Source organism: Scomber japonicus, chromosome 6 (assembly GCF_027409825.1).
Source record: "Scomber japonicus isolate fScoJap1 chromosome 6, fScoJap1.pri, whole genome shotgun sequence".
NCBI lineage: Eukaryota > Metazoa > Chordata > Actinopteri > Scombriformes > Scombridae > Scomber > Scomber japonicus.
The window spans coordinates 38,333,501-38,357,270 of record NC_070583.1 but is presented as its reverse complement, the minus strand read 5'-3'; the positions used below and the strand labels follow the sequence as shown (position 1 = coordinate 38,357,270).

The following is a 23,770-nucleotide window of genomic DNA, read 5'->3' as shown; positions in this document are numbered from 1 at the left end:
CTGCTTTCTACAGGGTTCAATACATTTCTCACTTTACATCATATTCATCATATTTGTATTAATACACTGCCTACCTCTTCCTCGTGCTGCTTCTCTTCCGTGTTTGCAGACAGGAAGAGAGAGAGATGAGACGCTCCTCTGCTTCTGAAGACGGAAACTCAAGTTAAACAAGATCAATACAACAAGTAACAGCGAAACATATTTATACTAATAAATCACACAACTATACATACTATCATTTTAAAAATACACCTAACATTTATTATTATTATTATTATTATTATTGAAATCAAACATAAGTACCAAAGACCAATCATCAGTGTTTGTCTCAGCTCTTCCTCTTTTGTCTTCCTCTTCCTGGGTTTGTGTAAATCAATATGAAATGATGGTCTGCTTGCCTCTGATTTACTGTAACACCATAACACACTATTATATGTGAAATAAGTCCAGAGTGAAGTTTGTTACTTAACATACAAGTAAAGACACATTAGCTTTTATTTAAGCTGCATTTTCACACTTTATCCTATATTCTGTATATTTGTGCTCATTTACTTTTTATTCACAATTAATGCTCAAGGAGATACTGAGACTTACTTTACTTTGATTTTCTTTGAACACTGCCAAAGAATGAGATCAAGCAATAATTGAGCTAAATCAAATGAAAAGTGACAGATTGAATAATGTACATTGTTAGCATTGTAAGGTTATAGTTTGATCTTGTGTTTTAAATGTAGTTTAGTCAGCTGCAGCACTGTGAGAAGACTTCTTTGTGTGTTTCCTCATGTTTTCTGTTTCTAATGTTAATCTAACAGCAGCTGTAGTGTTGTTGTAGTTACTGCAGGGCTCCAGCAGAGGGAGTGTAGAGCTGTCAGTCACACGTGACCACAGGAAACTTTGTGTGTCTGTGGATTTTTCTCCTTTCACAAAAAAGAAAAGCATCAAAAATGTAAAACATGACGTCATTATAATATATGGAACAGTTTTTATAATAACTTGAATAACAATCAACTTCACTGCAAATAAAAAAATAGTTTTGTGTCAAAATATTTAACATTTCTTCTTATTTTGTAAAAGTTTTATTTTATTTATTCATATAAATATTTGGTTCGCTGAGCTGAAGGAAGGAAGGAAAGAAGCAAGCAAGGAAGGATGGAAGGAAGTGAGGAAAGAAGGATGGAAGGAAGTGAGGAAAGAAGTATGGAAGGAAGTGAGGAAAGAAGTATGGAAGGAAGTGAGGAAAGAAGGAACAATTAAATTAGAGGGAGGGAGGGAGGGAGGAAGGAAGGAAGGAAAGGAGTAAGGAGGGAGGGAGGTAGTAAGGGAGGAAGGAAGGATGTAAGGAAGGAAAGGAGGAAGGGAGGAAGGGAGGAAGGAAGCAAGGAAGGATGGGTGGAAGGAAAGGAGTAAGGAGGGAGGGAGGTAATAATCATGTGGGGAGAAAGACATCAGTCATCATGGAAATCTTCTTATTAATAAATGAAGAGTAACAGGAAGAACACACACTATTGATCTGTTTTGGGGTTTTTGGTCCAAGCTGCAGTTCCAGTTTTAGTCCAGTAGGTGTCAGTAATGAGTCTGTAAGCTGGTCCGCCGACCGCCGTTTGAGCTGCTAGAAGAGGTTGTTGCTGTTAGCTCCACCCTGCAGCAGGGAGGGAGGGAGGAGGGAGGGAGGAAGGAAGTGAGGAAAGGAGGGAGGGAGGAAGGAAGAAGGATGGAAGGAAAGGAGTAAGGATGGAAGGAGTAAGGAGGGAGGGAGGAAGGAAGGAAGGATGGAAGGAAAGGAGTAAGGAGGGAGGAAGGAAGGAAGGAAGGAAGCAAGAAGGATGGAAGGAAGTGAGGAAAGGAGGGAGGGAGGGAGGAAGGAAGGAAGGAAGAAGGATGGAAAGAAGGAGGGAGGGAGGAAGGAAAGGAGTAAGGAGGGAGGGAGGAAGGAAGCACGGAAGGATGGGCGGAAGGAAAGGAGTAAGGAGGGAGGAAGGAAGGAAGGATGGAAGGAAGGAAAGGAGTAAGGAGGGAGGGAGGAAGGAAGGATGGAAGGAAGGAAAGGAGTAAGGAGGGAGTAAGGAAGGAAGGAAGCAAGAAGGATGGAAGGAAGTGAGGAAAGGAGGGAGGGAGGGAGGGAGGAAGGAAGGAAGGAAGAAGGATGGAAGGAAGGAGGGAGGGAGGAAGGAAAGGAGTAAGGAGGGAGGGAGGAAGGAAGCACGGAAGGATGGAAGGAAGGAGAGGAGTAAGAAGGGAGGGAGGAAGGAAGCAAGGAAGGATGGAAGGAAGGAAAGAGTAAGGAGGGAGGGAGGAAGGAAGCAAGGAAGGATGGAAGGAAGGAAAGGAATCCTTCTTTTCCTTCCTTCTTGTCTTCTCACCTCTTCCTTCCATCTATCCTTGCTCCCTTCCGTCCTTCCTTCCTTCCTTCCTTCCTGTTAGTGGTCCGGCCCACACGCCTGATTTAATGCATGAATTATCATCACTTCCTGTTTCTCAGCATTAAGATCAAAGTCACTGTTAGATTAGTTAGTTAACACTCAATTCATTCACTTTATTCACATTTACAGTTACGTCATACATTCATTAACTTCACACCTTTTATTGATGTATTCATCTGTCTTTTATTTCTATGTTTGAGGCTGTTTGATGCTTTTATTCTGTTAACCTGCTGTTTATGTCTGCTCTATTTTTGCTATTTCATTCTTTTATTCTAGTGTTAATATTTGTTTTGACCTTTTAATAATCTACCTCACATTTCTGCTTGAACTGCTTTTATTTGATATTAATCAATCAGTGAGGAAACATCAGAGGTAGGAAGCAAGGAAGGATGGAAGGAAGTGAGGAATCAATCAATCAATCAGTGAGGAAACATCAGAGGTAGGATTTTAAAACATGTCAAAAATGAACAATACCCAAATCAAATCAAAGGCAATAAAAGATGAATCAAATATAATAAGGAAGTCATAAATTAAAGTCAGTGTCAAATAAAGAGGGAGGGGTATTAAAAGAAAAAATGAAAGAATAAAACTAAAAGTAAAGAAGTAAAAGCTGAAAACAGGAAATGAAACAGAATGAAAATCAAAAGTGTCCAACAGATGTTCTTCTAATGTTTAGCAGTTTAGGATGTTTAAATGTAGAAGCTCTATAATCAGGGGCAGCACTTTCCTAAAGGTCCTTCCTTCCTTCCTCCCTCCCTCCCTCCTTACTCCTTTCCTTCCTTCCTCCCTTCCTCCCTCCCTCCTTACTCCTTTCCTTCCTTCCTGCCTCCCTCCCTCCCTCCTTACTCCTTTCCTTCCTTCCTTCCTTCCTCCCTCTGGTGAAAACTATTGAATGAATGAATGAAGTTGAATAAATCAATACATTTTGATCAATCAGTCAACTTTGTGAATTGGTGTCTCTGCGGTTCAATAGATCCCTGTATCACTTCAAAGAATAGACACACACACAACTGACTGGATGTGATTAACTACACACTGTAGCATCCCCGGCTGAATGATGCTCACACTCTTTAACTGATGCTTCATTGGGTTTATTTTTACCAACCTTGGACACTTTGGAACTTTCTTTATAACGATGAACTTATCATATCATAGCCTTACAAGATTCACCCAAATGAAATGATGTATTTTTAACTGTTAATTACCTTTTAACCCATTTTAACCTAAAGACAACCTCTAATAGAGCACTGTATGTACAATCATATTTTACTTAAGTTACTTAAGTTTTAATCTGTCATTTTGTGTCAAATATGCAGTTTTAACTATATGTATTTTAAAGCTAATATAAAAACACTAAATACATCTTTGCATCAATAAACAAATCAATGAAATAACTGCTTTTATCTCCTTTAATCTAAACCAATAAGATGCTAATTGACATTCCTGCTAGCTAAAACACATAATGATAAAAGTGCATCAAACTATGACAGACACAGTTTGAGCTAGACATTAAACATGACATAAAAGAAATGAGCACAAACCTTGTGCCCTTATCAGCCAGGTGCTAATTAAACATTATCTGCTTTCCTCCCGTCAGGTAGACACACTTTAAACTATACACACACACTGACGTTAAAAACTCCACATGCCCTTTTTTCCGGTGAGACACTTTGAAGGTCTGTTATAATTGAGGAAATAATAACCTGGCCTTAAAGAATGCTCAGAAAAGGAATAAATAAACATAAAAATAAGACATTTTAGAGATATTCTTCCCAGACTAAAGGTGATTTACACACACTACTAATAAATGATGAATCAATACATGTAATGATAAACTTGCAATACAAAATGAATCCAACAGATTGTTACTGGATACTCCTCACTGCTCCTCATTACTCCTCACTGCTCTTCTCTGCTCCTCATTACTCCTCTCTGCTCCTCACTGCTCCTCATTACTCCTCTCTGCTCCTCTGCTCCTCACTGCTCCTCATTACTCCTCTCTGCTCCTCATTTCTCCTCTCTGCTCCTCATTTGTCCTCACTGCTCCTCATTTCTCCTCACTGCTCCTCTCTGCTCCTCATTACTCCTCACTGCTCCTCACTGTTCCTCACCACTCCTCTCTGCTCCTCACTGCCCCTCATTACTCCTCACTGCTCCACATTACTCATCTCTACTCCTCATTACTCCTCACTGCTCCTCTCTGCTCCTCATTACTCCTCACTGCTCCTCACTGCTCCTCATTACTCCTCTCTGCTCCTCATTGGTCCTCTCTGCTCCTCACTACTCCTCACTGCTCCTCACTGTTCCCCATTGCTCCTCATTACTCCTCACTGCTCCTCACTGCTCCTCTCTGCTCCTCCTACAGAGACACTGAGGAACCACGCCCGACCCAGAACCCAGCACACAGAGGTTCAGTGAATGTGGTGTTGAAGGTGTGGAGGTGGATCAGTGTGTCAGAGGAGACTCTGTAGAAGGACAGAGTGCCAGCAGGACAGTCCACATACACTGCTACTCTGTTAGAGACAGAGGAGGAGGAGGAGGAGGAGGAGGAGATGGATGTTCTGCTGTCACTGTGCCAGACAGAGTAACCATCAGCAGAGCACTCCAGACTCCAGGACTGATCATTATATCCAAACCAACAGTCATCACTGTCTCCTTTCCTTCTGATTCTTCTGTAACTCACTGATATATCAACTTCTCCTCTCCACTCGACCTCCCAGTAACAGCGACCAGTCAGATCATTTCTACACAGCAGCTGAGCACAGGAGTCAAATCTGTCTGGATGATCAGGATATGACTGAATCTTCGTCACATGTGTCACCGTCCTGTTGTTATCAGACAGTTTGAGGTTTCTGTGCATTGAGTTTGGATCCAGTTCCAGTTCACAGGCATCTGATGGAGAGAACGAGACACAATACAGCTGCAGTTTATCATCTGTTGATTTATTAACTACTTTACTGAAACCATTCAAACTTAAACCATCTCCATGACAACTGAGACACTCCATCACTGAGGAAGACCATGAGATGTGACTGAAAGCTTTGGACATACAGAGTAAGTGGACCTTTAGATGAGAATGTTTTTCAAAGTGAAACTTGATTCCAGCTGCGTCTGATGTTTGTCTGAATGTAATGAATGAAGTATTTAAGATGGTTAAAGAACAGGATTTTTCTATCAACTTAACTCATGTAACTTAAACCAGTAACGTTCCACATCTAGAAAGGAGTTAGTCTGTCTGTGTGTTCTTGGCTTGTTCTTGACATTCCCATCAGTATGTTTCTTATTCATGTCCACTGCTTTCATATTAGAGATGAGATGAAGTTGAGCTGGAAGCTAACAGTGGTGATGCAGGGAGAGTTCAGCACTGCAGAGCTGCAGGTAGCTCAGCTCATTTTACTTTGTTGATAATGAGAGGAAGGTTTGAACACGCTTGAATTTAAATAATAATATAACAAACATGATTTTAATATTGCACTAGCTCTCCATCAGTATGTTTCTACCTTTTAAAGGGTTAGGTGATATATTCAAAACTTATGTTATTGTCAGTGACTTGTTAAATAAATGAATCCATTTGAAAGTGATCAGTGACATCATCGTCATTGATGATGAAAAGTCAAAGTATTTTCTTTTACATTTTGTAATGAATTAAGAGGGAGATATAAAAGGAGTCATTGGTAAAAATAAACCACCAAATCTCAGTATCATTTATAAAATATGTTTGTATGTTGTGCATATAGATAAGAGTGGAAGTCATGTATTTGAATACATGCATTCATACTTTTAGATCTGTGAATAGTTTTAGTGTCAGTCTTTAGTATTTATCACTGATCTGTACCTGTATGGGACTATAAGATCTGTGCTACTTTATATATTTCTGTATACTAATAAAATACATAGGAAACATGTAAATCATGTGACATTGTGACTGTTTTCCTTTTAGGGTGTTCAGAGCAGGGACAGACAGCTGAGAGACACTGAAGTCAGGGGACAGAGGACAGAGTCATATCAGCCAGTTAGTGGAAATGTGGAAGGATATCACACTCGGGAGTAAAAACAAGTTGCTTTATATGTTAACATTTTGATGCTGTTTTTGCCTTTCACTTGAACCTTTACCTGTATCTGTGTCTGTTCATTGAGCCATAAGATACAACTAGGAAAAGAACATTTATTCACAACATTTGAATTCAAACTTTGATCAATATTCTTCCCATGTTATTTATTCATCTACAAAACTGGATGATTAGGCCTGCAATTAAAGAATTGATATTTGATATTTATCAGTTCATTACTTCCATTCAAAATGTGTTTTCCTTTACCTTTACTAATCTATCTTTTTAGTAGAATAAAATATATTTGTGAATGTTTTGCAGTGTAGTTCAATTATGACATATTTCCGTTCAAACCATTAACGGATCTGTCAGGTTTCCCATATGTGTCAATGGTAAACTCATTCCTACGCCCTTGCTCACCATACTGAAGTTACTGCGCTGAAGTTTGGGCCAATAATTACAAATCTAATGTACAGTCATTGTTTATTCTTCAGAAAAGAGCAATTTGTAACATCCATAATGCAGAGTACAGTGATCATTCAAATCCATTATTCTTACTGTCTCATTTACTGAAGTTTGCTGATCTGGTGGAATTTCAAATAGCTCAAACTATGTACAAAGCAAAAAACAACCAACTGCCTGCAAATATCCAACAAATGTTCAGTGTAAGAGAGGAGGGCTACAATCTAAGAGGTCATACTTATTTCAAAAGTGTTAGCGTGCCAACGATGAGGAGGAACTGTAGTATTTATGTTTGTGGTGTGAGGCTATGGATCAGTCTAAATGTGGAACTGAGGGAATGTCCAAACATTACGTTTTTTATAAAGAGGTACAAAGAAATGATCTTCAGTAGGTATAGGAATTAAGATGCTATTATTATATATGTATTTATATTATATGTATGTGTATTATATGTGATTTGGTTGTGTCCAAAAATGAGTGGATGACATTGGACTTGGTACTTTGTGTACTATTATTTGTATTACTTTGAGTTAATGCTGATCATATTTATGATAGTGACAATGGTGGCAATGCAGTGATGATGATGATGATGATGATGATGATGATGATGATGATGATGATGATAATAAAGACAATAACGGTGGTAATAATGATGATAAAGATATAATACTACGACTAGATAATAATAGTAAAAATAATAATGGTGATATAGACGGTAATGATAGTGATAATAATATTAATGATAATATATTTCTATATACTACACAGGAACACAGGTACAGAAATGTAAGTTGATTGTGAATTAGGGGCAGGAATTAAATAAGTGTAAACTTCATCCTGCTCCTTTTCAGGCACAGTTACTGCCAGAAGAATGTCATTGTTTGTTTCTTTTATTTGTTTCATTCTTGGTTGATTTTCTTTTTTCCTTTTGGAATTGAAATTGTTCGTTTATGTTTGAAATAAACATTAACATAAAAAACATAAAATGATGAAATCAAACGTATTAGCTTGTAAAATGCACCTGTTAGTCTCTCAGCACCTGTCAGCATTCATTATAAATTGATTCCAATGAGAGTCAATGTAAACCCTTCACAAGCATGTGACCTGAGGCTGCTCTCTGATTGGCTTCCTTCAGTTTTCCAGGACACGCCCACTTTTATTGGCAGCAAATTGTTGTTGTTTTATGTTTTTAATCTACTGTGATTGGACAGATGTATGATTATTGTACATTATAGAAAAACTGGTAAAAAATAGATCTTAAAACTAGATGAGTTTTGAATAACTCTTTTAATTCAAGTTCACAAGGCTAAAAGTGCATCTAGTTGATGACACAACTAAAACATATATGGTGGTGTCTCTTTTTAAGCACATTAACTTATTGGTAACTTTACTTTAACTGTTGGTAACTTTAGGTGATGTGAGTGAAATGGACATTTTGTGATGTCTGATTATAATGTTTTATTCCTGTCTCTGTGGGTCAGAGATACCATACTGGGACACACCAGGGAACACTTCTCCTTTATAAACTACCTAGTTAGTGCCACCTTGCTGCTGGGGGACAGGTTTGAACCTTTCCTGAGGATGTACTGAGCAACACCTTGAAGGCTGACCCGATGCTCAATGGAAGCAAGCTGAAGACAGAGTTTAGTCTCATCTACAGCAGGACGAGTTCAGAGCCTGTTGTGGTGCTGTGGATCTATTCCAGTTGTTTATGGAGAGAACAATGTTGAAGAAGTCTTCTCAGAGACTGTCACTTTCCTAAAGATCCTCATCACCCATGACCACAGCGGAAGCTGAGAAGTGCTTCTCAACCATGAAAAGAATTCAAACTTTTCTCAGAAACAGCATGACCCAGGAGAGGCACTGGCCATGCTGTCAATGGAAAAGAGACTGGTGACTGAGTTTAACCAGAGAGTCATTGACAAGTTCTGTTCAAGTAGTACTACCGGCTGTGTTTAGGCACCATTACAGTGTGTTGTGTTATTTTTAGATTGGCTTTCCTTTCTTTCTTTTTTTCTTTTTTTTTTGCTGCGGTATGAAGTGGTGCTACGGTTTGTTTGACACTAACCCTAGGAACCCCCCCTCCCCAAAATGCTCCAAACAGCTGAAGTGAGTATGAATGAACTTTATCTGCATGAGAGACATGAGGGACATTTTGGAGCAGGTAGCGCCACCATGTGGACATTTATGAAACATTTCTCTTTTAACTCCTGAACTGTGACCAACAGAAGGAAATTTCTGTTTCATGGATTCATTGGTTCAAGATAAATGTCAGTTTAGGCCACGCCCATTTCTGACTAAACACATTTTCCATCATTTTGAACTTTTTTCACTTCTTTTACATATTTCATCCAGTTTTTCTCAAAGTTCTCATGAATCAAACTGAAAACACACTCACACTTCCTCAGACCAGGTTTCAGTCTCTGTGGTCCACCATGGTCCATCCTGGAGGAAGAGACAAAGACACAATCAGCTTCATACACCTTCAGTCATATCCACCATTAAACATGAACCAGAGTCCCTCAGTTAGTCAGAGTGTCTGTCCATCTGTCCATACCTGAGAGTGTCCACCTGTCTGGCCATACCTGAGAGTGTCCATCTGTCTGTCCATACCTGAGTGTCTACCTGTCTGTCCATACCTGAGAGTGTCCAGTCTCCAGTGTGGATCCTTCAGTCCAGCAGACAACAGCTTCTCTCCTGAGTCTCCTGGATGATTGTAGCTCAGGTCCAGCTCTCTCAAATGGGAGGGGTTGGCGCTCAGAGCTGAGGCCAGAGAAGCACAGCCTTCCTCTGTGATCAGACATGCTGACAGACTGAATAGAATAGACTTCATGGTTATTGCACAAGAAGTACAAATAAATTTGCTGTGTACAGGCGAATATCCACTATTAGTGCAAAAACCTTCTAAAATAAAGGGATAATCTATGTTGGGGTCACATATATTATTCATCAGTTACTATAAGATAACAGCCGTCTCTGTCAGTGACTGTTTTTCCTGTTAGAAGGACGCACCTTTACTTAATAAAATGACTGCATCTCTCACTATGGATGAAAAGGTGGAATGATACACTTCCCCTATCCACTTTGCTCTTAAGCTGCCATGCTAGCTGTTCTTCAAGTGAGTCTCCTGCAGGAACATAATGTCTGAGGCCGATGACTTTAGGAGGGTCACAACCTTCCCTCTCTTGACTGGCTTATTTACTCCACATACATTCCAAGCTGACATTTCTTGTTTTTTGTTTTCTATCTCCTGAGCAGAGATCATTCTCAGTGTTGATCCAGTATCATTTTGACTCTCATTTACCAGTTAAACAAAGTGTACTTCTAGCCAGAGAGTCAAAATGAAATGCATTAGAAGGAAATCTAAATGGGGATTGACATCAGTATAGGCATTTGGCCAAACTGCTGATATGTTGTGCATCCACAGAACAACACACCACCCCCTTATTCCCAAAGTAGGGATTTACATTACCTGTGTAATAAGAAAGAGAGTCTAAATATATATGACCAAAAGAGTGAACTTAGTTGCACCTCCAACTGGAGAACTTCCATCATGAACACTGGTCACAATAACAGATAGAATCAGAGGAGGTAGTACACGTCACACTGGGTATCATTCAGTAACAGTGAGCCACTTCTACACCTTAAAGAACTGAACAACTAATAAGGCCCTAATAAGATACGTGAAAAACATGAACAGTGCAGACCTCATGCTGTATAAGGCAGGACATCAAACTTTACACTTATTTATGTTCTGAGAGGAGCCATTCTACAGTCAAGTACTAAGACACCAGCTGTGTGTAACTCTGTAGGTGACAGCAGAGGTGGAAAGTAACTCATTACATTTACTCACTTTACTGTAATTGAGTTGTTTTTTGTGTACTTGTACTTTTTAAAGTAGTTTTAAAAATCTGTAACTTTACTTTTTCTTAAGTATGTTTAGTTTGAAGTATTGTACTACGTTACATTTTAAATCACATCCGTTACTGAGTAGAAGAAATGTGCAAAATAAAAAAAAGCAAACAGGATTGTAGAGAAGCGTTAACTAGCATGATACAATAACTTAACATTCATAAAGTATTGCAGCTAGCTCTCATGGAGACATATAAACTCTAACAGAACACAACTAACTCATATTTATGAACACACACTAAAAGAAATGTCCATTAAACATTCTGCCGTCATCTGTCTCACACTACAGCTGTCTCACTCTGCAGCTGTCTCACCCTGCAGCTGTCTCTCTATGCAGCTGTCTCACTCTGTAGCTGTCTCACTCTGCAGCTGTCTCTCTATGCAGCTGTCTCACTCTGCAGCTGTCTCTCTCTGCAGCTGTCTCACTCTGCAGATGTCTCACTCTGCAGCTATATCAATCTACAGATGTCTCACTCTACAGATGTCTCACTCTGCAGCTGTGTCTCTCTGCAGCTGTGTCTCTCTACAGCTGTCTCAATCTACAGCTGTCTCTCTCTGCAGCTGTCTCACTCTACAGCTGTCTCACTCTACAGCTGTCTCACTCTGCAGCTGTCTCTCTCTACAGATGTCTCACTCTACAGCTGTCTCTCTCTACAGCTGTCTCACTGTGCAGCTGTCTCACTCTGTAGCTGTCTCTCTCTGCAGCTGTCTCACTGTGCAGCTGTCTCTCTCTCAGGGTGTATACAGGTATAAACAAGTTAAATTTAAGACTTTTTAAGACCTTTTAATACCACTTCTAAATGAAATTTAAGACCAAACGTACAATGGAAATACAGTAATATTTCCAAGTAAACACACTGACAGTATGGTAAAATGACAAATGACGGTTGAGTTTAAGAACATCGGCTAAATGTGTGTCATGCAAAAAGATCACAAAAATGTCATCACTGTCCTAAATTAAATTACTGCGGCTGTACTAAGTGGTGGTGGTGTACCTCCTCATGTATGTTAATGGAGTGGACAAAATATTAGGAACACCTTTCAATATAATGCACCCTAATCTCTCAATAATGAACATAAAGCTGAATTTTCACCTTCTTGTCAAAAAATGTATAAACTTCATAAATGTAGAATTTATAGCAGAGCTGCTGTATTGGATTAAATTAGATTGGAAGCCAGTGAGTCTATTTTATGTAGTTAACTTATTCTCTGAACTATATTTTATAGTAATTACAAGTTATCTAGTATTATACAGTTAAGTAGTTATATTCAGCTTCAGTAGCGTCATGTTCTTGTTGAATGCCTCACTCTCTCTCTTAAGGTCTGTTGAATGAGAAACATCTGAGTGACTTAAAATTGATGTTGTGTAACATCAGCTGATAAAACGCGCAGCATCACAGCATAGTGTATAGTAACGTCACGGTTAGCCTGAAGCTTGTTGCTATAGTAACGTCACAGTTACCTGTCTGAGGATTAACGTTGTTAATGGTGACATCACATGGAGCTGTTTTCATTAGTTTTGCGGACTCCGCTGTTTTTTTCTGAGCAGGTTCTTCCTCAGATGATGTAGATTTATGTTTTAACCAGCGGTCTGTGTTTGTTTCCTTAAACTTAATATCACTGTTAGCTTGTCTGTGTTATGCTAGCGGGAGGTACAGAGAGCTACAGGTGTGTTCAGGGTCGCAGTCAGACAGTCGGACACAGCGGTTCTGGCCCGCTGCAGACGTTGGTTGAACATTAATACATCGCTGTAAATGTGTGCGGGAATTTCCCACATTATAAGTGTTGGATTTGCGGGAATCAATTAAATTGTGCGCAATACCCGCAATCCCGCGCTGAAATTCAGGCCCTGATCGGTGCCTGGCAGTGTGTATGAAGCTGCTTCATACACACTGCCAGGCACCGATCGTAACCAAGAGTATTCATTCCTGTCTAGCCATTTGTGATTGAACTTGCATTTCCCCATGTTTAAGTCGAGTGGCTATCAGTGCTGAATTAGGCCCACCTGTAGATGCTTTACCCTACGCCATCAAGAGCTGCGCAATACGAGCTGCGCAGTAGACTACGCTCTGACCTAACCATAGACAACGCAGCACAACGCAGCACCGGAGAAAAAATATTCGACCTAACAAAACAGATTGCCCGCATTTTCGCGGCGACGAGACTCACATATTTAAGACCCAAGCAATCTGAATTTAAGACAATTTAATACTTTTTAAGGCCTTATTTTCATGAAAATTGATTTACGACTTTTTAAGACTTTTTAAGGACCCGCGGCCACCCTGCTCTCTGCAGCTGTCTCTCTCTGCAGCTGTCTCACTCTACAGCTGTCTCACTCTGCAGCTGTCTCTCTCTGCAACTGTCTCACTCTGCTGCTGTCTCTCTCCACAGCTGTCTCTCACCACCAGGCCTGGACTGGGACAAAACTTCGGCCCTGGACTTTTTGGTCCAGATCGGCCCACTACAATCCGTGTGCAGATACTGTGCCAACTCACGTTGATGTACATATAAACACACAAGCCCTTAATAACAGTAGTATACTGAACAATATCCATTATATTCTGGAGACTTGAACAGGCTTTAATTAGTTTTAACTGTATAATGTGAATCTGTTGAACGAGCAATGAACCATAAACACTGACTGAAAAAAATATGTAAAGCATCATAGACTACATATGTGTTATGTTGTTAGAGCAATGTCCTTCATGAACACATTGGACTGTGGGCACAAAGAAAGGTGCATGTTGACACTTAAAACAGGGGGATGTCATTATAGGTAGAAATGATCAAAAATTGTGAAAATAGCAGATCGATATGCTCAAACCACATCACATTGCAACATGTGAGTTGTAAGCTTGCAGATTTGCAATTATGTGGCATCCTTTGATGAAAATAGTGGTATGCAGAGTTTGCTGTTTATTATGTCAAGTAAAGTTCATAGACAGTTAAGTAACCGTTCTGAACATTTAATGAGTGTTTATTCACACCATGCTGGCAGGCTCACACCTGCTTAAGACTGTATCACCATTTCCACATGGAGAGTCTTCCTCAACCTGCTCCTGCACCACCATGACAGCGGGAGCCTCACTCTGACACACCTGCTGCTGAAGCAGCAGCATCATTGCTGCTAGCTCTGGCCACGCTGGCCCCCACTTACAGTTTTTTGCTCTTAGCAGCGTCGGTCGCATGAGAGCTTGGGTGGGACTCCTGGGTCTCTGTAGCCTATCATAGGGCCATTGGGCCAGGTATTCTTTAGACAGACAAGCCAATGGGCCTCTGCTGTGTCTGCAGGCTGCAGCGGAGCTCTGTGGGCCGGTGCATGTCTCTGCCCCTGGGTCAGGAGAGTTACCATGGCAAGACACAGCAAAAACTAAATGAACAAATAAAACATAAAAACGGGCAGCCATCAGCCCATTATTGATCAGCCCACCGGGAAAAATCCCGGTACTCCCAATGGCCAATCTACCCCTGCTCTCTGCAACTGTCTCACTCTGTAGCTGTCTCTCTCTGTAGCTGTCTCTCTCTGCAGCTGTCTCACTCTGCAGCTGTCTCACTCTGCAGCTGTCTCTGTCTGCAGCTGTCTCACTCTGCAGTTGTCTCACTCTGCAGTTGTCTCACTCTGCAGCTGTCTCACTCTGCAGCTGTCTCACCCTGCAGCTGTCTCACTCTGCAGTTGCCTCTCTCTGCAGTTGTCTCACTCTGCAACTGTCTCAATCTGCAGCTGTCTCTCTCTGCAGCTGTCTCACTCTGCAGCTGTCTCTCTCTGCAGCTGTCTCTCTCTGCAGCTGTCTCACTCTACAGTTGTCTCACTCTGCAGCTGTCTCACTCTACAGCTGTTTATCTCTGCAGCTGTCTCACTCTGCAGCTGTCTCTCTCTGCAACTGTCTCTCTCTGCAACTGTCTCACTCTGCAGCTGTCTCACTCTGCAGCTGTCTCACTCTGCAGCTGTCTCTGTCTGCAGCTGTCTCACTCTGCAGTTGTCTCACTCTGCAGCTGTCTCACTCTGCAGCTGTCTCACCCTGCAGCTGTCTCACTCTGCAGTTGCCTCTCTCTGCAGTTGTCTCACTCTGCAACTGTCTCAATCTGCAACTGTCTCACTCTGCAGCTCTCACTCTGCAACTGTCTCATTCTGCAGCTCTCTCTCTGCAGCTGTCTCACTCTGCAGCTGTCTCACTCTACAGTTGTCTCTCCCTGCAGCTGTCTCACTCTGCAGCTGTCTCTCTCTGCAGCTGTCTCACTATGCAGGTACAGGCATGCAGTGAGCATGATGCATTCATGTGCACAGGACAGCGTCAGACATGAGAAATTTGAGCAAATGGTGAACAGGGACACAGCCTTCCTGTTACAGAGACTTGAATATTCAGTTGGAATCAAAGGAACTGTATTAAACTGGTTTAAGTCCTATCTATCAGATCGATTTCAGTTTATACGTTTATGATAAATCCTCCATGCAAACATAAGTTAGACACAGTGTTCCTCAGGGTTCAGTGCTTGGACCAATACTATTCACCTTATATATGCTTCATTTACCGTCATAATATGAGAAACAATGCAGACGATACTCAATTAAGTCTTTCAATAAAAGCAGATGAATGCAACCAGTTAACTAAACAACAAACATGCCTTAAGGACATAAAGGCCTGGATGACCTGCAACTTCCTGCTACTAAACTCTAAAGTTATTGTGCTTGGCCTCAAACACGTAAGACATCCTGAACTCCTGTTCTCTGTTCACTGATGATTGGGCTCCTTAATTAAAACTCCACAACAACCTGCATGTAGAGAACATGACAGTAATTCTGTGTTGTATATTTTCTGTTATTACTTCAATTTGATTAGATTTTCATGACTTAATGCACATCAAGTTTTATTGAAGATTAAATGACAGAAACATAAATCCTGACTCACATGTTGGTGTGGAAGGAGTTTTACTTACTGTATACTTGATGTTACATCACTTCAGCTCAGACAGTACACTACATCTTTTTGGTATCATAAACTCTTCATGTAAACTAGAAACTGAGGAGAAGCCAAAAATATGACTTTATATACACAGTAATAAAACTGACCTGAGAGTTTCCAGTCCACAGTGTGGACTCTCCAGTCCAGCAGAAAGCTGCTTCACTCCTGAATCCTGCAGGTTGTTGTTACTCAGGTCCAGATCTCTCAGACTAGAGGACTGGGAGCTGAGAACTGAGGACAGAGCTGAGCAACTTCTCTCTGAGAGATTACAGCGACTCAGTCTGGAAATAGGAAGAACATTTTTTTTTAATTATTTAAAAAATACAGCATAGCATTTAAATAATAATAAATAAAGCCATCAATCTGAGTACTTACAGAGCTTTGTTGGAGGCTTTGACCATTGGCAGCAGCTTCAGAAGAACCGCCTCTGAAGCAGAGTATTTCTTCAGGTCAAACACATCCAGATCTTTTTCTGATGGTAGTAGGAGAGTTTCAAGTGTACAGTGTGGACTCTCCAGTGCAGCACACAGCTGCTTCACTCCTGAATCTGGTAGGTTGTTGTTACTCAGGTCCAGATCTCTCAGACTAGAGGACTGGGAGCTGAGAACTGAGGACAAAGCTGCACAGCTTCTCTCTGAGAGATTACAGCCACTCAACCTGGAGAAGAATCAGCAGAACAAAAGAATTGCAAACATTATTTGTCTTCATTGAGTAAAGATGAAAATACATTCATCTGGATAGTTCTGTGTGCACCTACAGAGCTTTGTTGGAGGCTTTCACCACTGGCAGCAGCCTCAGAAGAGCCTCCTCTGAAGCAGAGTATTTCTTCAGGTCAAACACGTCCAGATCTTTTTCTGATGACAGTAAGATGAAGACCAGAGCTGACCACTGAGCAGGAGACAGTTTATCTGTGGAGAGACTTCCTGATCTCAGGTACTGTTGGATCTCCTCCACTAGAGAACCATCATTCAGTTCATTCAGACAGTGGAACAGATTGATGCTTCTCTCTGCAGACACATTCTCACTGATCTTTTTCTTGATGTACTTGACTGTTTTCTGATTGGTCTGTGAGCTACTTCCTGTCTGTGTCAGCAGACCTCGTAGGAGAGTCTGATTGGTCTGCAGTGAAAGACCCAGGAGGAAGCGGAGGAACAAGTCCAGGTGTCCATTTGGACTCTTTAAGGCCTCGTCCACAGCACTCTGGTAGAAACGTGTTGATTTGTCTCCAAAGGCTTCGGACCACCTGGATGTTGTTTGTTCTTCTTCCAGCAGATTGACTCCAGACTTGATGAATGTCAGATGGACATGAAGAGCAGCCAGAAACTCCTGAAGGCTCAGATGGACGAAGCAGAATACCTTGTGCTGGTACAGCCCTCTCTCCTCTTTAAAGACCTGTGTGAACACTCCTGAGCACACTGAGGCTGCTCTGATATCAATGCCACACTCTGTCAGGTCTGATTCATAGAAGATCAGGTTGCCTTTCTGCAGCTGCTCAAAAGCCAGTTTTCCCAGAGACTCAATCATCTTCCTGCTCTCTGGACTCCAGTGTGGATCTGTCTCAGTTCCCCCATCATACTTGATGTTCTTCAGTTTGGACTGAAGCACCAGGAAGTGGATGTACATCTCAGTCAGGGTCTTGGGCAGCTCTCCTCCCTCTCTGCCTTTCAACACATCCTCCAGAACTGTAGCAGTGATCCAGCAGAAGACTGGGATGTGGCACATGATGTGGAGGCTTCGTGATGTCTTGATGTGGGAGATGATGGTGCTGGCCTGCTCCTCTTCTCTGAATCTCTTCCTGAAGTACTCCTCCTTCTGTGGGTCAGTGAACCCTCTGACCTCTGTCACCATGCCGACACACTCAGGAGGGATCTGATTGGCTGCTGCAGGTCGTGTGGTTATCCAGAGACGAGCAGAGGGAAGCAGTTTCCCCCTGATGAGGTTTGTCAGCAGCACATCCACTGAGGTGGACTCTGTAACATCAGTCAGGATCTCAGTGTTGTGGAAGTCCAGAGGAAGTCGACACTCATCCAGACCGTCAAAGATGAACACAACCTGGAACTCTTCAAACCTGCAGATTCCTGCTTCTTTGGTTTCAGTAAAGAAGTGATGAACAAGTTCCACCAAGCTGTACTTTTTCTCTTTCACCACATTCAGCTCTCTGAAAGTGAATGGAAATGTGAAGTGTATGTCCTGGTTGGCTTTGTCTTCAGCCCAGTCCAAAGTGAACTTCTGTGTTAAGACTGTTTTCCCAATGCCAGCCACTCCCTTTGTCATCACTGTTCTGATTGGTTCATCTCTTCCAGGTGAGGCTTTAAAGATGTCTTCTTGTCTGATTGTTGTTTCTGGTCTGTCTGGTTTCCTGGATGCTGTTTCAATCTGTCTGACCTCATGTTCATCATTGACCTCTGCAGTCCCTGCCTCTGTGATGTAGAGCGGTGTGTAGATCTGATTCAGAAGGGTTGGGTTTCCTGCTTTAGCGATCCCCTCAAACAGACACTGGAACTTCTTCTGTAGGTTAGACTTGAGTGTACGTCGACACTTTGCAGCATGAGCTCCTAAATGAACAAACAACAAATGAAATCAGTGAGTGGATCCTACAGAAAGTCTAGAAATCTGAACATGTAAGTGTGTCTGTGTAGTTTTTCCTCCTCCATCAGTTTTATTCAGCTCATCAGTGGAGGACAAACAGCCTCTGATCTGATGCAGATGTGTGCATCATATTTACAGCAGCGTTTGAAATATAAACCTCTCCCATGTTGCCTCCATTTCCTCCCCATCATGTTAAATCTGTTAAAATCCTCTTACCCTGCAGACGCTCAGCCAGCTCCTCCTGCTTCATTCTCCTCAGGAAGTGCACTGTGATCTTCAGAAATGCCTCTCTGCTGCTCCTCCTCTGCTCTTCCTCCTCACGATCCAACACCTCCTCATCCTCACTCTGACTCTCTAAGCATTCTGGGTCATCTGGACTCAGATCCCTCTGGACTCTCTTCAGCTCATTCTTCACAAAAGTGACGATGTTCTCCTCCAGCAGCTGGAACAGAAAGATAAATTGAACATTTCATTTAAACTGGTAGAACACAACATGTGATTCATGTGTCAGTCTGAAGGCCTGCTGGTCTAAACAGAGCAGCATGGACACTGTTAGGACCTGAATGCTACTTCACTATTTCATCTGTGGTTGATGGAGTTAATAGTAAAAGGTGTGTTTGTACATATACACACCATAAATATGGAGTCCAGCTGTGTTTGATGCTGCTGTGCAGACTGATCACTGGGAACCTCTGAGCTCTGCTGCTGAACTCTGTGGAGAAAACATCACGTTTAAGGACATTTAATGACTCAAATCTACACTCAGCTTATTAAAGATGTTCTGTCATGATGACTAAATGAACTCCTGTAAATGCTGCTCTAATTATTGGCTGTTAAATTCTTACCTTCCATCAGCAGGTAGTTCATCTTTAAATGTAATAGGCTGAACCATAGACTGGTCACTCTTCATGGACACACAGCTGGGTTCAGGAGAGTCTGCTCTCTGCTGCTGCATCCTGATATGAATAAAGAAGTGAAAAAAGTCGATGTAGTTAACACCAAAGAACTGCTGCCCAGCTTCACTTAGTCTCTGCTGTCCAGCTTCATTAAGTCTCTGCTGCCTCCACAGACACCCAGCCAGATCCCAAAACATCAGCGCCCCTGCTGAGGTCCTCCTGTCTCTTGGTCTCCTTTCTACACGGTTTTGTCCTGTTTCTGCCCTGAGCAGCTCTTTCAGCCTCCAGAGTGGTCCTGCCCATCTGTCCTGCCTTCTTTCTCCTCTTTGTTTTCTCCCTCCTGACCAGCCTGGAGGGACATTTGGGAGCTGTCCCTTGAGGGGGCGACTGTCATGATTCCTGTTTAAGCTCTGTTTGTGTTGTCCTGTCTGTTTCTGTCCCTGCCTTCAGTTTCAAACCCACCTGCTCACCTGCTGCCACTGTGTAATTCCCTCATCAGCTCCTCACTACATATACTGCTCTCACTCATTTTCTTTCTTTCTAGACACTAGATTGTGATGCTGTTCCTGTCTGTTCCTGTTCCTCTTCTTACCTGTTCCTGCTGGCTTCAACCTCATTTGAACTGCTTTCCCTTCATGGTCTGTAAGCCTGTCTGTTGGTTTCTGAGCATTAAAGCTGTTTCCATTTAACCTGTCTGTGGTGTTTGTGCCTGGTTCACCTGCTCCGCCCCACATAACACAGGAGGTTTATTCAGCCCACCAACAGCCAACCAAACATTTTTACATTCTTACCTTCCATCAGCAGGTTGTCCATCTTTAAACGTCATAGGCTTATCCATAGACCGGTCACTCTTCATGGACACACAGCTGGGTTCAGGAGAGTCTGCTCTCTGCTGCTGCATCCTGATACAAACCAACAACAAATCAAAGAGTTTAAAAAGATGAATTTTGAGCAGACTGTCAGCAGCTGAAGTTTTAGAAGCAGAATGAAAATCAGTAAGAAGACAGTGGATGAGAAACGTTCTCCTGTTCATCAAAATGTCATCTGATGAAAGATGCTGTCTCATCTTAGTTGATTAGTTGACTAATGAGTGGTTGAGCTCTTTGTTAACTCACAAAGTTAGTAGTTCATTCTGAGTTATTGTGACTTATTATTCAGTAGTTGAGTATCAGATGTGACAGTGAGTGTGAATAATGATGGTGGAGTGATGTGAGTGGAGAACAGTGATGGACAGTTAGAGATCCTCATCTCACCTCTGAGCTTTGGTCTGGCTGTCATGTTCCCCACACAGAGAGCTTTTAGAGGGAGGGACTCTCTCCTCTCTGTCCTCACACTGATCCATAGCAGAGAAACACCTTCACACAAACACAACAACATGCTCATTCATTACAACCAGCTGCACATCACACAGGTCAGCACTGCTGTCTAACATCCTGTCATTATTCATTCCACCACCAGATGGAGCCAAACTAACAAACTATCTAAAGACTTTCACTCAGCTTTAATGTTTAATAACTTAGTTTCTGAATGTTCCACTGACTTTTCATTTGCCTGATTAAATAACTGAATATCATGAATGAAAAGATGTTTTCAACAGTATTTCTGTCACCTTCTTTTAACACATTTCATAGTATATTATTATATGGCTTTTATTACCTGTTCATCACTAACCGTCCCACCTGTGAAACAAACTCTTTCTGTTGTAACTGTGGATTAGTTATTATAATAACTGTCATAATGTTTGTCAGGTTCAAGATGACTTGTTAAGGCAGATGGATTTTGCCTTAACAAGTCAGGAGTACAGCTGTTAAGCTACAACATTTTTGATTTTGTGCGTCAGTCACCAGCAGTCCCTGCCAAGGACAAGAGGCGAGACAATCCAAAACAACAGATAAGACAGCGTTCTGGAGAAGAATTGTTACCGCCTGAGATAAGGACTGACCATGAAAGTCAACACACCCAGAGAGAGGATTTAATGTCATCATCCTTGCCCCAACACAAGGAGTCTCCCCCAGCCCCAACAGCCCAACAGGAGGAGTCTCCCCCAGCCCCAACAACCCAACAGGAGGAGTCTCCCCCAGCCCCAACAGCCCAACAGGAGGAGTCTCCCCCAGCCCCAACAACCCGACAGGAGGAGTGTCCCCCAGCCCCAACAACCCGACAGGAGGAGTCTCCCCCAGCCCCAACAGCCCAACAGGAGGAGTCTCCCCCAGCCCCAACAACCCACCAGAAGGAGTCTCCCCCAGCCCTGACAACCCGACAAGTGGAGTCTCCCCCAGCCCCGACAACCCGACAAGTGGAGTCTCCCCCAGCCCCAACAACCCGACAAGTGGAGTCTCCCCTAGCCCCACCTGGAGACTCCCAACTTTCACCCACCAGCCTTTCATTCTCTCCACTCAGTCAGGACTCCCCACTTCTGGATTTCACCGACAGGATGAATGACCTTGTCAATGTTGGAATCCAACTCACACCACGCACAAATCCCATTTTTTCTCCCCTCAACTTCCCCCATCGTCAAGCCCCTCCCATTCCACCACGCTGGAAACAACCATCATCCAAGAGTCACAGAGCCCCCCCACCTCCTTTGACTCAGATCATCTGTGAGTCTGACTGATATGTGCCGGGTCCAGGCTGCAATACTGATACCAATTATGTTCTCCCCCAGGAAAAGTCAGGGCCCTATGGAGTTCAGGTAGTTTTCTCAATCCCTGTGATGACAGGTAACAGAAGAATGGTTAAACTGGTGAGAAATAACAAGAGTTCAATTAAATCTGCTAATTTACTAAGTATAGCATGTCAACCTCAAAATATACCAGTGTCTCCTGTTATCTCCACAAGGTTAGCTCTACTCAATATCAGATCGCTAGCCAACAAATCACTGCTAGTTAATGACGTCATTATGACCTATGATCTTGATTTTTTACTTCTTAGTGAAACATGGCTGACTGAATGTAGCTGTTGTGCTATTCTCAATGAGGCAGCACCAACAAATTTTAGTTTTATGAACAAGTGTCGAACTGGTAAGAAAGGCGGAGGAGTTGCTGCCATCTTTAAATCTGTATTTCAGTGCAAGGAAATTACATTAGGTGATTTTAGCTCTTTTGAACATCTCTGTTTTTTATTAAAAAGTGATCCAAAAGTTCTTTTTTTAATCATTTATAGACCTCCAAGATACTCAGGAAAATTCATTGATGAGTTTGCTGAACTGCTGTCAGTTATCTGCACTGACTACAACTTTTTTATCATAACAGGGGATTTTAACATTCATATAGACAATAACATGGACAGTAACGCCAAAGAACTCTCTGCTCTACTTGACACTTTTGGCCTCTTGCAACATGTGAAAGGACCCACACACACTCGAGGCCACACTCTGGATCTGGTTATCTCTAAAGGTGTTGATATTTCTTCTGTTGATGTTAAGGACTTGGCTCTTTCAGATCATTTCTGTGTGTTCTTTGACTTACAGATCAGTCCAAATGTTCAGTTAACCTCTGTGTCTGTTAGGAGAAGGTACATAAATGAGAATACCAGTGCAAAGTTTATGGAGGCTATAGCTATGTCACCAACTGTGAGTGCAGAGTCAGTTGATGAACTCCTGGATAAATTTAACTGGAAAATCTCAAATGTCATGGATGCTGTTGCACCTATTAAAACTAAGACAACCTTGAGCAGAAAGAAAACACCATGGAGGAACACTATGATGATAAAGGCTTTAAAAACAGCATGCAGGAAGGCAGAGCGTAAGTGGAGAAAAACTAAACTTCAAATTCACCTTGACCTCTACAAACAAAGTCTTTGTAATTTTAAATATGAGTTACTCAAAGCTAGACAGCAACATTTTTCTGAAATAATTAATAAGAACATCAACAACACTCGTACTTTGTTTGCTACAGTTGATAAGCTTACAAACCCCCCTCAACAGATAGCTCCAGAACTCCTTTCCACAGAAAAATGCAATGAATTTGCTTGCTTTTTCAGTGAAAAAATCCAGTCCATAAGGTTAAATATCAACACAAATCAACACAACAATAAAATGATGCAATCCCTCAGACCTCCCAGGAATAACTCAACTGCAATGTCAGAATTTAAAACAGTTGACCAAAAAACCATTGAGGAAACAGTGCAGCATCTAAAACCATCAACATGCTGTCTTGACACAATGCCATCAGATTTCTTTAAAACTATTGTGAACTCTGTCCAAACAGATTTGCGACAAGTAATAAATAGCTCACTTAAATCAGGTGTGTTTCCTAAACTCCTAAAAGTAGCTGCCATTAAGCCACTCTTAAAAAAGAGAACGCTGGATGCTTCCATGTTAACCAACTACAGACCTATCTCAAATCTTCCTTTTATAGCCAAGATCGTTGAGAAAGTGGTTTTTAATCAACTCAGTCATTTCTTGAACTCCAGTGGCCTTTTTGACAAATTTCAATCAGGTTTCCGACCTAACCACAGTACAGAAACAGCTCTTATTAGAG

General features: G+C 41.8%; 1 protein-coding gene across 1 annotated transcript in view; it reads right to left on the bottom strand.

The window, feature by feature from the left end:
- LOC128360053 (NLR family CARD domain-containing protein 3-like) overlaps positions 1-21,676 on the bottom strand; it is a gene marked incomplete at its 3' end in the record, with an annotated part of 73,706 nt that extends 52,030 nt beyond the window's left edge. Inside the window, exons 1-6 of the mRNA XM_053320366.1 lie at positions 21,641-21,676; positions 19,027-19,092; positions 18,610-18,835; positions 16,562-18,359; positions 16,296-16,461; positions 15,912-16,093 (exon numbers count right to left, since the gene is read on the bottom strand). Coding sequence (XP_053176341.1) covers positions 15,912-16,093; positions 16,296-16,461; positions 16,562-18,359; positions 18,610-18,835; positions 19,027-19,092; positions 21,641-21,676 — 2,474 coding nt within the window. The remainder of the gene's footprint in view (positions 1-15,911; positions 16,094-16,295; positions 16,462-16,561; positions 18,360-18,609; positions 18,836-19,026; positions 19,093-21,640) is intronic.
- Positions 21,677-23,770: the final 2,094 nt, after the last annotated feature.